Source organism: Arxiozyma heterogenica (assembly GCF_036370985.1).
Source record: "Arxiozyma heterogenica strain weizmannii chromosome Unknown scaffold_17, whole genome shotgun sequence".
NCBI lineage: Eukaryota > Fungi > Ascomycota > Saccharomycetes > Saccharomycetales > Saccharomycetaceae > Arxiozyma > Arxiozyma heterogenica.
The window spans coordinates 1,088,352-1,102,508 of NW_027042670.1; the positions used below are offsets into that span (position 1 = coordinate 1,088,352).

The window sequence follows — 14,157 nt, forward strand, 5'->3', positions numbered from 1 at the left end:
TGACTGTACTGTTATTTCTATACAAATGTTATAAATAAGTAAGTAACTATATGCAAGATAGACAAGATAAGCAAAAGGAAAAAAAAATTAATACATATCGTTTTAATTTGTTTAGAACATTCGAGTTCCATAAATTTTGGCCAATAAAGAGGAGGTATTTTCGAAAAATCTCCGAAAAAACCCTTTCACCAAGATAACAAAAACAGCAAAGAATTCTACTTTGTTTAGGAAGAAAAAGAAGATGGGAGGGGAGGGACTAAGAAAGAGCAAAAAGAGAAAAAAACAGCGATAGAACGGATTTAACAGAAGAGATGGAAGCGAAGAGGGAAATGATTGCGTTTTCTTCACACACATAATATTGAAACTCAAACCAGCTAATTTGTAGTTTCGTCTAATAGCCCCATTAGTATATACATTTCACTTCTTTCGTTGTCTGTTAGTTGCGTACGTGTGTGTACGCATGCTATTTGTGTATATTTATTGATATTCACCTATTACTTTCAATACTGATAGTGTTAGTGACTTTGTTTTTTTACTTTTAATTTTTTTTATTACCGTTGCTAGTTTAAAACAAGTTGCAAACATTCTGGTACGATCACCAAATAGAAACAAAAATTTTTAAATATCAACTCAACAACATCCAATATCTGTTAATAAAATATAACAAGAAGCAAAATGGTATGTTTGAGGTTAAATGGTCAGAAAGATTTCTGCATGCATATTTATATATGTTGAGTGCTTTTTCTTTATTACTAACAAAGAATTTGAATAATTATAAATGTATGTAATAATACTGTACCTTATCTATCTGCCTTTCTATCTGAATAAAACAAGTCCTTCCAATCTCTATATAAGTTAGTGTTCAGAAGAAACTCCGTATTTATAGGATCCATTTTCCTCGGTGCATTAGTCTTCCAAACTACATTTGATGTCGGTATCAATAAGTTTTGGAGCACATACAATAAAGGTAAATTATGGGATGATGTTAAATATAAATTAGAAAATGGTGATACAGAGGAAGAATAATAGTAATAGTAGTAATAATGACCACAAGGATTTTTTTTCTATCTATTTTATATCCCTTTTTTCCAACAAATATCAAAAAAATAAAAATAAAAATAAAAAAAAATAAAAACGTTATAAAAAAGAAAGAGAGAAAAGAAAATCAAAAAGAGTAAAGCAAAAGACTAATAAATTTATATCTGTATATATATATATATATCTGTATGTGTAAAACAATTTTTTTTTTCCTATTTTATTTATTCTATGAATATATATTCAATCCAGTCCCATATCTATTTATTTGTTTGACTCTTTTATCCTATTAATGTATGTCTTTGAGACTATGTTCCATGCGGATAGATAATTACCGAGACAAGCATCTATACAATGATCATTATTCTTGGAGTATGGAGCGAAGAGACATTTATTGGCACAAATATCGGAGCTGTTATCTATCAACTCTTGTGCATTTACAATAGCCAATTCTTGTTTAATTTGTTCTTTTAAAGCAGCTAAACTAGACATATTGAGAAAGTTATTCTAAGGAATGTAAGTAAAGATTATTGTACTTATTGTGGTTGTGGTATGTTGCTCCTCATTCTAAAACAAATACATATAATTTATTTTTTAAAATATCTACAATCGCAGACTGACATTATATGGTAAAGAATACCAGTACTGATAATAATACTAATACTAGTACTGGTACTAATATTAGCGTGCTTGTTATCTACTAGTTATAAAAGAAGGTCAATAAAGATCTAAATATAAATCACTTCAAGAAAACCACTTGGTATCATTTGATACGACATTAGTTAGTCTGTGTCCTTTTTTTCATTTGTTTTTTAAAAATACCCATTATACATCACTTACTACGACAATTTCAAAAAGTAAAATAAAGTACAAGAAAAAAAAAAAAGAACCTGGGGATTTGTTTTCAATCTTGAATCATTATATATCCCACTCTACAAACCCAAAGAAGTATCATTTTATAGAAATAAATTGAAGATAGGTCTTTAGTGAAAAAAAAAAAAAAAAAGAGTATAATCTTGTCATTGGCAACAGAATATCATTTTAATCGATGAGATGATTAAGAGAATAGAAATCCAAAGAAAGAAAGAAAGAAAAAAAAAAAAGAAAAGACAAGAGAAGTCGAAAAACTAATCAGTAACAATACTCTGTTCTTTTGATTTTTTTGATATGTATATATATTTTCTTTTGTCTTTTTGTCTTTTTCACTTATTTTGTTCGTTTGTTTTAAGTACTAACAGTTGTTTTTGAAGAAAAACCCGTCATCGTCGTTGGTTGCTAGTGGTAACAACATAATTTCCGTATAAGGAAATATGTGGGTCAAAGTAGACACAATCCAAGTGGAAACAAACAAACAAACAAACAAACCAAAAGAAAAGAAAAGAAAAGAAAAGAAAAGAAAAACGGCAATGTGAATGGGAAAACTACATGGAGACATAACCAGATTGTAAAAATAAAAAAAAATGAAAAATGAAATACAATAAAATAAAACGAAACACAAGATTGTTTTCTCTTTCTGTATTATTGTCATCTTCCCCAATTTTATTGTGATATGTTTTGATGTTGTCGTAATTTATCATCTGTATAGTTGTGGTGCAAGGATGTATACTACCTTGACCCACTCGTTTTTTTTTTCATAGCTTTTCTTTTTCATTTCCATTTTTTATTTTTGTATTTCTATGCCTTCCTCATCTATTTTTAAGGGCACTTAAGGGAAAAACAAAAGAGAGACAATGCCAAAAGGAAAGGGAAAAAAGAAACGACAAAAACAAAGAAAAAAAAAAACTTGCGCGGCAGATTAGGAAATTTTCGTTGTGAGGATTGTTGCTATGTGGACGTTGCAAAAAATAAAAAAAAAAAGGAAAAAGGAAAAAGGAAAAAAGAAGAAGAAAAAAAAAAAGAAAAGAGAACCAGAATAATAGGAAAATGAAAATTTTTTTTTATTCCATTTTTTTAGTTCCATTTTCTTTTTTTTTCTATTATTTGTTTCTGTGAAATAAGACGCCTCTAATAAATTATCATCGTCTTTCCTCTTCTTCCTCCTCCTCCCCCCCAATGTGTAAAGTTTTGACTATTGAATTTTATTTATTGTGATATCTTTTATTCTATTTTTTTTTTCAATTCCCAGTCATTCTCGTAAATGTTTTCAGTGTATTGTATTATTTCCATTGTATTGGTGATTTTTATTAGATAGTTTTGCCCCTATTTTTTTCTTTTCTTTTTCTTTTTCTTTTTTCCTTTTTCCTTTTTCCTTTTTTTTTTTTATTTTCTTCTCCCCTTTTCTTCTTTTCTTTCTTTCCTTTTTTTTTTTTTTTTTTTTTTTTTAAAGATAGATTAGTAGATTTCTTTGTACACACACAACATTTACATATATAATACTTACATATACATACACACACACACATATATATATATATAGACTGGTTTGGATTTACCTTTTTATTTTCTATCTTCTTTTAATCCTTGATCTACTCTTCTTTCTCCTTTCAATCCTAATATATATACATATATATAACCAAACATATATATCTGAGTACGCAGATACACATCCATTCACATACACACACGCGTACATAAATATATATATATATATATATTATTATTACTATTACTATTATTATTGATTATTGATTATTGATTATTGATTAACAATGGCAGAAGCTCACCAACAATTCTTAGCTAAGTTTGAAACCTCTCGTAACGCTTTAAGAGAATCTGAAAAAGATGAAATTTTATTGATTGAAAATAAGCGTAGATTCGTTATGTTCCCTATCAAGTATCATGAAATCTGGGCTGCTTACAAGAAGGTCGAAGCTGCCTTCTGGACAGCTGAAGAAATCGAATTGTCTAAAGACGTTGAAGATTTAGACTCTGGCAGAATCACTCAAAAACAAAAAGACTTCTTAGGTAAGCTTTTGGCTATATTAACCGTCAATGAAGACACCGTTAACTACCACTTGCTTGAAAAATTCTCTGCAGAATTACAAAACCCAGAAGGTAAGTCCTTCTACGGTTTCGAAATCATGATGGAAAATATCTACGACGAAGTCTACTCCTTTATTATCGACGCCTACTTTAACGGCTCCGCAAATGTCGAACTATTCAAAACCATTAAAGATAACGCCGCTGCAAACGAAAAGATCGAATTCATCAACAGATGGATCCACGATCCAACTTCTCTATACGCCGAAAGATTAGTCGCTTTGGCTGCCAAGGAAGCCATCTTCCAAGCTGGTTCTCATGCTGCCATCTTCAACTTGGGCAAACAAGGCTTGATTCCAGGTTTCAACAAAGCAAACACCAACATTTTCCGTGACAAAGGTTACTACACTGACTTCTCCTGTCTTTTATTTGCCCATTTAAAGAATAAACCAGAACAAGAAGTTGTTACCAAGATCATTACAGAGGCCGTCGACATCGAAAAGAAAATCTTAGCCGAAACTGTTGACATTAAGGACTCCGGGTTAGATGAAAAACAAGTCTTCCAATACGTCGAATACTTAGCAGACTCTCTATTATTATCCTTCGGTAACGAGAAATTCTACAATGTGGCTAACCCATTCGAATTCATGGAACAAACTACCTCTATCGGAAAGTCTAGATTCTTTGAAAAACAAGTCTCTGACTTCATGAAGGCTAACCAACCACCACAACAAGTCGCTGCTGCTGAAGCCTTCAACTTCAACGAATCTTTCTAAGTGATAGTAATGTTACATCTTTCAATCTCTGCACTATTTCCTTCTTCTCACATTGTTTTATGCAAAAAAAAATAAGAATAAAAAAAAATTAAAGTAAAATAAAATAAGAAAAGAAAGATATTATTTTCACTTATTCTTTTTTTTTTTTTTTTTTTTATTTATTTCTATTTTTTTTGCTGACATCTTTCCTAATGTACACACACATATACACATATTTAATCATAAATATTAATAATATATATATTACACGAGTGTAGTGGATTATTATACCAATATGAATATATAAAATATAATAATTTTCTTTTTTTTCCCCCAAAAGAAAAAAAAATACATCAAATATATATAGTTTAAATCTAACCTGCCATGTATGCAAATATAATCGTCTATGTATGTGTTCTTAGCAAAATCTATCCCCATGTATAGTAATAGGGGACCGAAAAGTGTTTCTTCTTCCTTATTTCTCTATGTATATTATGTTATACCGCAGCATGCAAAAGGCAGTTTAAAATCTTCATTTATGATAATTAAAAGAATAAACCAAAAAAATAAAAAAAGAAAAAAAAAGAGAAAAACATATTGTAAAACATCCTCTATCTTTAAAGTAATATGATATACATTAAAAAAACTAAACAAAACAAAATAAAACAGAACAAAAAAAAAGAATACGCAATATACAAAACAGCTAACTGTGTAATCCCTATTAATAATTGACTAATATACATCTGTAAACACATTTATCTGTATGTCTTTGAAGACACTATTCTTTTTTTTTTTATGTTCTAAATGAGTAAAAACCAGTTATTTTATCGAAGTGATAATGAATCTACACCATCGATACCACCAAACTCTATACCACTGAATTCACCACCACAAATTTTATCATCTCCATTTTTGAAACCAAAAGTTCCTTTAGTAACGCGATATGCAAAGATTAATAAAATCAAGAAACCTACAAACAAACCTAGTGCTCATCATAAAAATAAAACAAATAAAGAAACAAACAGAACCGCTTCAAAAAATGGAAGTATCTGGGATTTGACAAATGTGGCATCAAATAAATTTACTCAAGAGTTTAAGATAGATAAAAGTGGGATCAGAATGAAGGATTATAAATGGGGTCCCATATCGTCGAATTTAGTCGAAATTGCATTGCAGCCATGGATCAATAATATGTACGATTCCATTAGTTCTGGATTATCAGAGTACTCCAAAAAAATTGACAATTTTTTACCAAAAGTCCATCAAGACCAAGTAGGCGTCATGAAACAGAAATTAATTGGGGATATCGTTAAACAGATTAGAAAACAGTTACATAAATGTGTTTTCCCTAACGATACAAACGATATAATAAGAAATGATATAGATCCAGAGTATATTTTTGCTAAAAGGAAACATATTCAAAGCTTAATCGATAATATGACCAAAGAGGTTCATTTATTAAAAGAAGAATTAAAAAAGGAGTCTAATCAATTAAACGAAGCTAAGAACTTTATAAGGAATTTGAAAAGAACAAATGATCAGCTTTTAAAGCAAAATTTACTAGACCAAACCTTACATCCTTTAGTAAATAAAGTTCTACAAAATGAATATGGTTTGATTAAAATTGATCAACTATCAAAGTTGAATAACAATAATAATAATGAGAAAAAAGAAGAGGAAGAAGGAGAAGGAGAAGGGGAAAATGAAGATATTATACTGAAATATGCGGGCCCTATGAGACGGAACATAGCAACGTATAATCTAATTATATCGACAGATCTGGCAGTGAATGACGATAATAACAACAATGATCAGTACGAAATAGTGGCCGATTCATTGCCTTCCTTGACTCAACTTAATGAATTTATACCGTCAATGACCAAAATAATTGATCGCATCTTATCCACTAAACAAAACAAACAATTACAAGAATTATTTCCTGCATAAAACAAACAATTGAACTTACAAGCTTCGAAATGTCTCTTTCCCTCAACTCAATAATCAATAATAGCATATACACATACACACATACCAGTATATATATATATATACCCATCTCTATTGACTCTCGACCTCATCATTCTGTTCTTCCATATAATATCTCAGTCGACAGATTATAGAATATATACGGAATTTGTACGGATTATATATCCCGCCTATATTTCTATTTGTTTGTCGCAAAAAAAAAAAAATAAAAACAAAAAATAAAAAACAGCAACTTAGAATTCAAGTGAATCATTCGATTAATGCGAATAAGTAAATGAAAATATTTTGCACAGAGTAAAAGAGAACGTGTCAGTAGATAGAGAACGTTGGGTCGATACTTCAGACTTCTTACAGTATAGATTGTTGCTTTATCCTCTATTTGGTGGTAAGTATTACATTATTACTAATAATTTTATAATCTGTGCTTGTGGATGCCAAGTGGCCTTTAACTACACGCTTAAAATAAAAAAACACAATCTGAGAAGTGAATATATCGAGGATATACATTCTAGGTGTATCACATAAACAAGTTATCTTTTCTCTTTTTTTTCTTTTGTGGATTAGTGTTACTACCGTCAATATTCTAATATACCTATCACCCCTTTGATTGACTAGTAGGCATATTTCTATATATATATACATATACATATTGATTGACTAAGTTTTCATAAAATAAGGGTTCTGGTCAAGAAATAAAACATTAATAATTTACTATCAATGAAAAGAACACCTTCTAATAGAACAAATAACACTAGCACCAATACCTATGGTGGAAACACCACTAGTTCCTCATCTACTTTTTTTGAATCTTTAGACACTACAAGACAGTATAATGATCGTTTAGATTATTTAATGATCAATACTATTGGGCACATAGTCAAAGTTACTGTTTCCTCTGGTGCACAATACTCTGGTCTACTAATCGCTGCTAATTTAGAATCAAAGGACGGAATAGAAATAATTTTACATAACCCTGAAAAAGTGGGGGATGCTATTGTTATCAATGGTAATAATAGTAGTGATAGAGAAGATGAAAATTCTATTATCCTTCAACCTGATGGGAATCTTTTAATTCATGGCTCCGATGTGATGGAAATAGAGTTGAAGAATATTGATTTTACATTAAATGATAAATGGAGTGATTCTAAAGTTAATATTAGTGGAAGTTCAACCCCTGTTAATGGAAATAAGAATAATAGTGACTCAATTTCGACTAAAAATAAATTTTTCAAGACAGATGCCGATATTTCTGGAGCTAACAAGCCTGTTATAAAAGAAAGAGAATTGCAAAAATGGGTTCCAGAAAATGTTCCACTGGACTCAAATTTTATTGATGCTGTTAAAAGCCAACATGAAACATTAGAGGAAAGTTCTGGCCCCTGGGATCAATTCTCTGTCAATGAACAAAAATTTGGTGTTAAATCTACTTATGATGAACATTTTTACACTACAAAGATTAATAAAGATGATCCAAACTTTGAACAAAGATTGAAAGAGGCTGAAAGATTGGCAGAAGAAATTGAAAGTCAAGGTGTATCAGGTAATATTCACATTGCTGAAGATAGAGGTATCATTATCGATGACTCAGGGATGGATGAAGAGGACTTATACTCTGGTGTCGACAGAAGAGGTGATGAATTATTAGCATCATTAAAGAAAAGTGCTAGCAATAACATCAAGAAAAATGCTAATGATGGTGGCAAAAATGGTGTAAATACTACTAAGAAATATGTTCCACCAACTTTGAGAAATCAACCCCATCATACTGATCCAGCCATTATTTCGTCAACTACATCTAAAAATATTACTGCTACAACTGCCAACACTACCGCCACTGCTGTCACTGTAAACAGTCATAATACAGCAGATTCCACAACTGGTAAAACGACAGTACAAGATCAAAATAAGAACAATACTGTAGATAAAGAATCAAAAGTTGATTCAAATAAATCCGAAAAAGTGGTTCCAAACAAAGTTTCTACAGGAAATAAACCCACTAAACCTGGAGTTTCAAGAAAGCCAAGTTTACAACAGGATTCTGTTATAGCTAGAACATTGCATAATCATCATAAATCTGCCAGAGATTCTCCTAAACCTAGAATTCCATTACCATCCACTAAAGAAGCTCAAATTGAAGAATTAAAAAGATTCTCTGAAAAATTCAAAGTCCCTTATGATGTACCAAAGGATATGAAAAATGTCATTAAACAACGCGAAAATAAAACTTCATCGAAGAACACAAATTCAAAAACTTCGTCAAAGGATAATAACCTTGGTTCTGAAATGAATGGTAAAAATAATGCCATGCATCAAAGAAGGCGTCACCAAGGTAGTTTTTTTGGAAGCAAAAAATCATTAACTGGTAACAAGAAGGAATTATTTAACAGAAATTTCAACTTCTTCCAAAAGACTAAGGAATCGCATGATGAAGAGAAAGAGATGGAACCATTTTTTGTTGAAAAACCATATTTCACTGCACCAACATGGAATAGTACTGTAGAAGAGTCCTTTAAGAACTATTTTCCTGACGAAGCTACAGCTGTTCAACAAGCACAAATTAAATTGCAACAACGTCAATTGGCATTTACTAATAGTATGAGTGCTGCCGGTATGATGAGCATTAATAATAGTATGGCCGCCATGTATGCAGGCATGACACCAAACATGAGAATAAGTGGTACACCAATGATGGGATTCCACGCTCAAGCAGGGATGAATCCGATGATGAGTGGGTTCTCAGGAGGTGCCATGTATATCCCATTCCATCCACAACCAGTATTTTATCCATCTATGAGTAATCCAATGATGCCCATGATGGCCGGTGGGGGTGGTAGTGGTAGTAGTGGTGGGGGAAGCGAAGATATGAGGTCTAATGCACCATCTCAAACCGCATCACCACAAATTCCTCATATATATATGAATACTGTTACACCATTTGGATATCCTGTTAATGCACCTCCATTCCATGCAATGAACAGTAATGGTAATCACAATCACGGCAACCATTACAATTACCACAACAACAATGGCCATCATGAACGTAACAATAATCATCGTTATCATGGGCATCATGGTTCAAGAAATATTAATAGAAATATGACGCACACGCAGTTAAATCAGTAATAAGATAGTTTACAAAAAAATAACCAAAAATAATGATATCTTTCTCAACCAACTGTTAACGTGTTTTTCAATTGTTTTCTTAACAAGAAAGATAATTTGTAATTTAGTCTCAAATATAAAGTATACAATAGTATATACTCTATGTGTATGTTTATATCAAATACTATTACAATATTTATTAGATATACATTCTTTTTATTTTGAATTTACCTTCTCACTCTACTAGTTTATCTGTTTGTATATTCCATAGTTTATATTATTAGTGAGATACTGTATAAAGGATACAGCATATAAAACAATATACATATATACTATCCATAGCATACGTCCGTCACCTAATTATCAAAAACAATATCCACATTCTCCGAAATCTAATTCGCTACAGTTTGATCTGAATTATTTGAGTTTGTTTTTATATCGGATTCAAAGTTTTAAATTCGTTTAGATCTCTAAACGAGAACTAAAAAAGAAAAAAACAACAATAAAAGCTCAGTTGTATCTTCTCTCGAAGATACTAACTACTACACACAACAACAACTTCTGCTTACCATGTGAATTCATCAGATAAAAAACGCCTCAGTTGACTGAAATGTGTCAGTTACTAGTAACCTTTTATAAAAGAATGAATATTTGCGAGAAAAGAAAAAAGTATATGCGTTGATCAACTTCCCAGAGGAATAATTTTAGGTCAATTGGAAATCTTTCTCTTGACTTCAAAAGTCCAGCACAGTCTATCATTTCAGAATAACAGGTGATATAATACGTAGGTACAATATGTCAACTGAAAGTGATACCTGTTCAGAGCCTTTGTTAGCAAATGCTAATATGATAAGCGAAGATATTTTAGAAAGAGGTCATGCTCGTCGGATGGGTCATTTAGAGAATTATTTTGCTTTATTACAAAGACAAGACCTCTATGGTAATTTCACCACATATTGTGAATTTGAATCATATGTGGACACTGAAACATTGGTGCCTATCTTAAGAGAAATTTTTTTTCAAAATCCAATATTAGTTCACACAATTATTCCTAAGAATTATCCGAACCATGAAGAGTTCTATTTAAGCGAACAGTATTTGGAAAAACCTTATCCAGAACACGACTACATTAAAATTGTCCCTCATTTAGGTTTGAACGACATTATAATTAATGAACAAGAAGAATACAGAGACGTTGTGGATTCGATCATAAAAAGGTTCAACGATGACGCATTCCAGATTACTTGTTCTTTGACTGAAATGATTTCCAACATTAGAATTCCTATATGTCTACCCAATAGACCTAATTGGAGATTATTAATCTTGTTTGACCAGAAAACCCCCAGGAGATTTAAGCATATCGTTTATATTAGTAATCACTGCAGTTCAGATGCGATGAGTGGTATAAATCTATTTAAAGATATTAACAAAGGATTAGCTGTGTTGGGAAAAGAAGCTACTAATATTATTATTGACACTATAGATAATGATTATAGTGTTAATAATAACAGTAGATCCTTGGAGATATATGATTATGATAAGGACTATACAAAATTCAAAAGATTAGCAATTCCCATCACTGAGAGAATAGATTACAGACCTAATTGGATAGCAATGGGTAAATTAATGGTAACCTCTATGATAATGAAATATCTGGTGTATAAATTTAAGGACAGTGAAACGAAAAGGATCAAAGAGGATCGTAGAGAAAATTTCCATTACAATATCAATATCGGATGGGACCAAGTACAACAGTTGAAGACTAATTTACAGAGACATAAAAGTTCCATGACTGGATTTTTACAAGCATGTTTATTCATAGTCTTGAATGAATCAGGAGTCTTCAAGGATAGAAGATGGAATGAAATGGGCGTGGATATAAGTATACCGAATGATCATAGAAAATCGTTGCCAAAAGAATTAGTTGAGGAACAATATAAATACGGGGCTAACGTCGCAGGATCCCATTATTCATTTTTAATTTCCAGTATAAAAAGGGACCAAATATGGGAATTGAGCCAATACTATACCGAAGTGATACAAAGTGCAGATTATAATGTTGGTTTGGGCGCATTAATGTTGGATTTTGTCTACAAGAATCAGAATGTGGATAAGATAATTACAGATTCCTATTTAGGAAACCAGCGTGGTGGTATTATATTAAGTAATATCGGGTTACATACTGATAAGAGTGGAAATAATAAGATTGAAGATGATGAAAAGAAACCATTTGCTGGTGGTATTAAAGACTTAAAATTTATTCAAAATGTTGGCACTTTAGGTTTTTCATTGGTAGTTAATGTGTGTAGCACAAAGAAATCAGGTATGAATGTTTGTGTAAGTGGTATTGAAGGTACCATTGGTGACAGAGAGAAATTTAACGCTACATTCAAAGAATTGGAAAATTTAATAAGGAGTTACTGTGAATAGATAAGCCCTTTCTTTGTGTCTGTGCCTGTCTCTCTCTCTATATATATATATATATATGTATGTATGTATGTATGTATATATTTACGTGTAGGTATTTATGTGTACTAAAGATTAATATGATGTTCGGATCTATACAGAGCAAGACTGTCCGAGTTGTATCGTTAAACCGTTAATGACTTTAGATTAACCATTTTTCCCAATTCTCAGCTTCATATCCCACGATAGCATAAGCTATACTCTTGATGCACAAAAAAGAAATAAATATATTACAGGATATCTAGCAAGTACAAAATAATAATAATAATAAGCCTGCCTAAGCTACAGAAGAAAAAGTTTGTCTTCTGACAGCACAGAGAGACTCGAAGAAGCTGTAAGAGCTTGTTCTCTTTCTATATTAATGAGTGTAGCAAGGATCGTTTAAATGTGTAGTAACACTTTCAAAACAAAACAAAACAAAATAGATGAAAGGAAAAGAAAGTGATGAAGAACGATTCCCTATTGTTCTCGTTTGTTAAACAAAGGAAAACTGTTGGCCGTTTAATTTGCTATTTTTGTCAATAAATAAATAAATAAGTCGTTTAAACAACTCCGGCGAAAACTATCTGAGAATAAACAATAAAAATAAGATAAAAAAATTAAAAAAAAAAGGATTAAGAATGATCATTAAGTACGGATGCATACCTTTTTCTTAATGGAAATAGAGTGGTATATTTTCTAAGTAAACATAATCAAAAACATACAATTGTTTCGAATCTATAAACAAGAGTTAGGTTTAAATTGTTTTTCTGAATTCAATTCGTAAAAAAGAATCTTGAAAATGTCGGGTTTGAAGTTCGATCTTACTTTTCTTTTTCTTTTTTAACAAGTAAAAAATATAATAATATAGCAAGAAGTCAGCAATATCAAAGAAGTGATACTTCAACGGATACTGAAAAAGAAACTACTTTTCAACGAAAGTTTTTTGACGAGTCATAAGTTACTGTGTTTCTTATCATATAAATTGAATTTAACAACTTGATCATCCAAAAACTTTTTTTTCTGTCAATAATACACACATACACACACATGTGCACATATATGGCTGTTTGCATAAATGTTTGGTCAAATTATTGTTGTCGAAAGGACAATTATCAATTTGTTCGATCTTTTTTACAATAAAAGAAGATATTAACCATCATAACTTTTATTGAACGATGGCTCTTGTATTACACATAATTGTGTTATGATCGAAAGAAAAAAGGCAAGTGGCATATATATGCAATTTTGTTTTTTGTTTTTTTTTTTTTTTGCACATAGTTTCTTTCATCCTATGTAGAACCACAGAAAACCTATAAGGGGAATATATGTTTATTCGTGTTCTATGAATAAATACATCGACTGATTGAAATAAAACAAGCAGAAAAGAACAAAGATAAGGAAACAGATAATACATCTATATTAAGTAAGAGCAATTTTGTTCTTTACAAGCTGTTGTTTATCTCTGTCTTGGAATGTATTTATTATTATCATTATTATTTAGAATCTCTTATCTGTCTTGTTTTCAAACGAGTCATGATTGTAATTTCCAGATCAAAAAGACAATTGAAATTTCAAAAAAAAAAAAAAAAGACAAAGAAAAAAAATTAAGTGTGTATTTAGGGTTCTGCAATTTTGTCGGGGTTAACTGACAAGAAAAGAGAGACCGATACTACCACAAAGAGGGCAAACAAACAGTGGGGAAAAAAATGCATCATTCTGTTGCACAACCCTAAGAATACAAGGCAAAAGACGTTTAGCGGAAACAAAAAAAAAATAAAAAGAAAACATAAGCCTCTAAAGAAGGAATTCCGAGAAAAAAAGAAAAAAAAGTAGAAAAAAATTTTCGATCTTAAACGAAAGAAATGTAATGAGAAAAAAAAGAAAAATGAAAAAGAAATATATGGTTATTTTT

The 14,157-nt window shown here is 30.7% G+C and overlaps 6 protein-coding genes across 6 annotated transcripts; 5 read left to right on the plus strand and 1 right to left on the minus strand.

The window, feature by feature from the left end:
• Window positions 1–828: 828 nt before the first annotated feature.
• QCR9 (ubiquinol--cytochrome-c reductase subunit 9) lies at window positions 829–1,026 on the plus strand (the record flags this gene model as incomplete). The annotated part of the gene is made up of 1 exon (XM_064858410.1): window positions 829–1,026. A coding segment is annotated over one exon (198 nt), but the record flags the coding sequence as incomplete, so codon positions are not given.
• Window positions 1,027–1,299: 273 nt separating this feature from the next.
• On the minus strand, window positions 1,300–1,527 carry TIM13 (protein translocase subunit TIM13; the record flags this gene model as incomplete). Its single annotated transcript, XM_064858411.1, has 1 exon — window positions 1,300–1,527. One exon carries the CDS (start codon window positions 1,525–1,527, stop codon window positions 1,300–1,302), a length of 228 nt encoding a protein of 75 aa, XP_064715118.1.
• Window positions 1,528–3,683: 2,156 nt separating this feature from the next.
• RNR4 (ribonucleotide-diphosphate reductase subunit RNR4) lies at window positions 3,684–4,730 on the plus strand (the record flags this gene model as incomplete). Its single annotated transcript, XM_064858412.1, has 1 exon — window positions 3,684–4,730. The coding sequence occupies one exon, from the start codon at window positions 3,684–3,686 to the stop codon at window positions 4,728–4,730; it is 1,047 nt and encodes a 348-aa protein (XP_064715119.1).
• A 783-nt stretch (window positions 4,731–5,513) lies between these two features.
• OKP1 (Okp1p) lies at window positions 5,514–6,656 on the plus strand (the record flags this gene model as incomplete). Its single annotated transcript, XM_064858413.1, has 1 exon — window positions 5,514–6,656. The coding sequence occupies one exon, from the start codon at window positions 5,514–5,516 to the stop codon at window positions 6,654–6,656; it is 1,143 nt and encodes a 380-aa protein (XP_064715120.1).
• A 756-nt stretch (window positions 6,657–7,412) lies between these two features.
• Window positions 7,413–9,818, plus strand: PBP1 (Pbp1p; the record flags this gene model as incomplete). The annotated part of the gene is made up of 1 exon (XM_064858414.1): window positions 7,413–9,818. One exon carries the CDS (start codon window positions 7,413–7,415, stop codon window positions 9,816–9,818), a length of 2,406 nt encoding a protein of 801 aa, XP_064715121.1.
• A 774-nt stretch (window positions 9,819–10,592) lies between these two features.
• Window positions 10,593–12,227, plus strand: ATF2 (alcohol O-acetyltransferase; the record flags this gene model as incomplete). Its single annotated transcript, XM_064858415.1, has 1 exon — window positions 10,593–12,227. One exon carries the CDS (start codon window positions 10,593–10,595, stop codon window positions 12,225–12,227), a length of 1,635 nt encoding a protein of 544 aa, XP_064715122.1.
• Window positions 12,228–14,157: the final 1,930 nt, after the last annotated feature.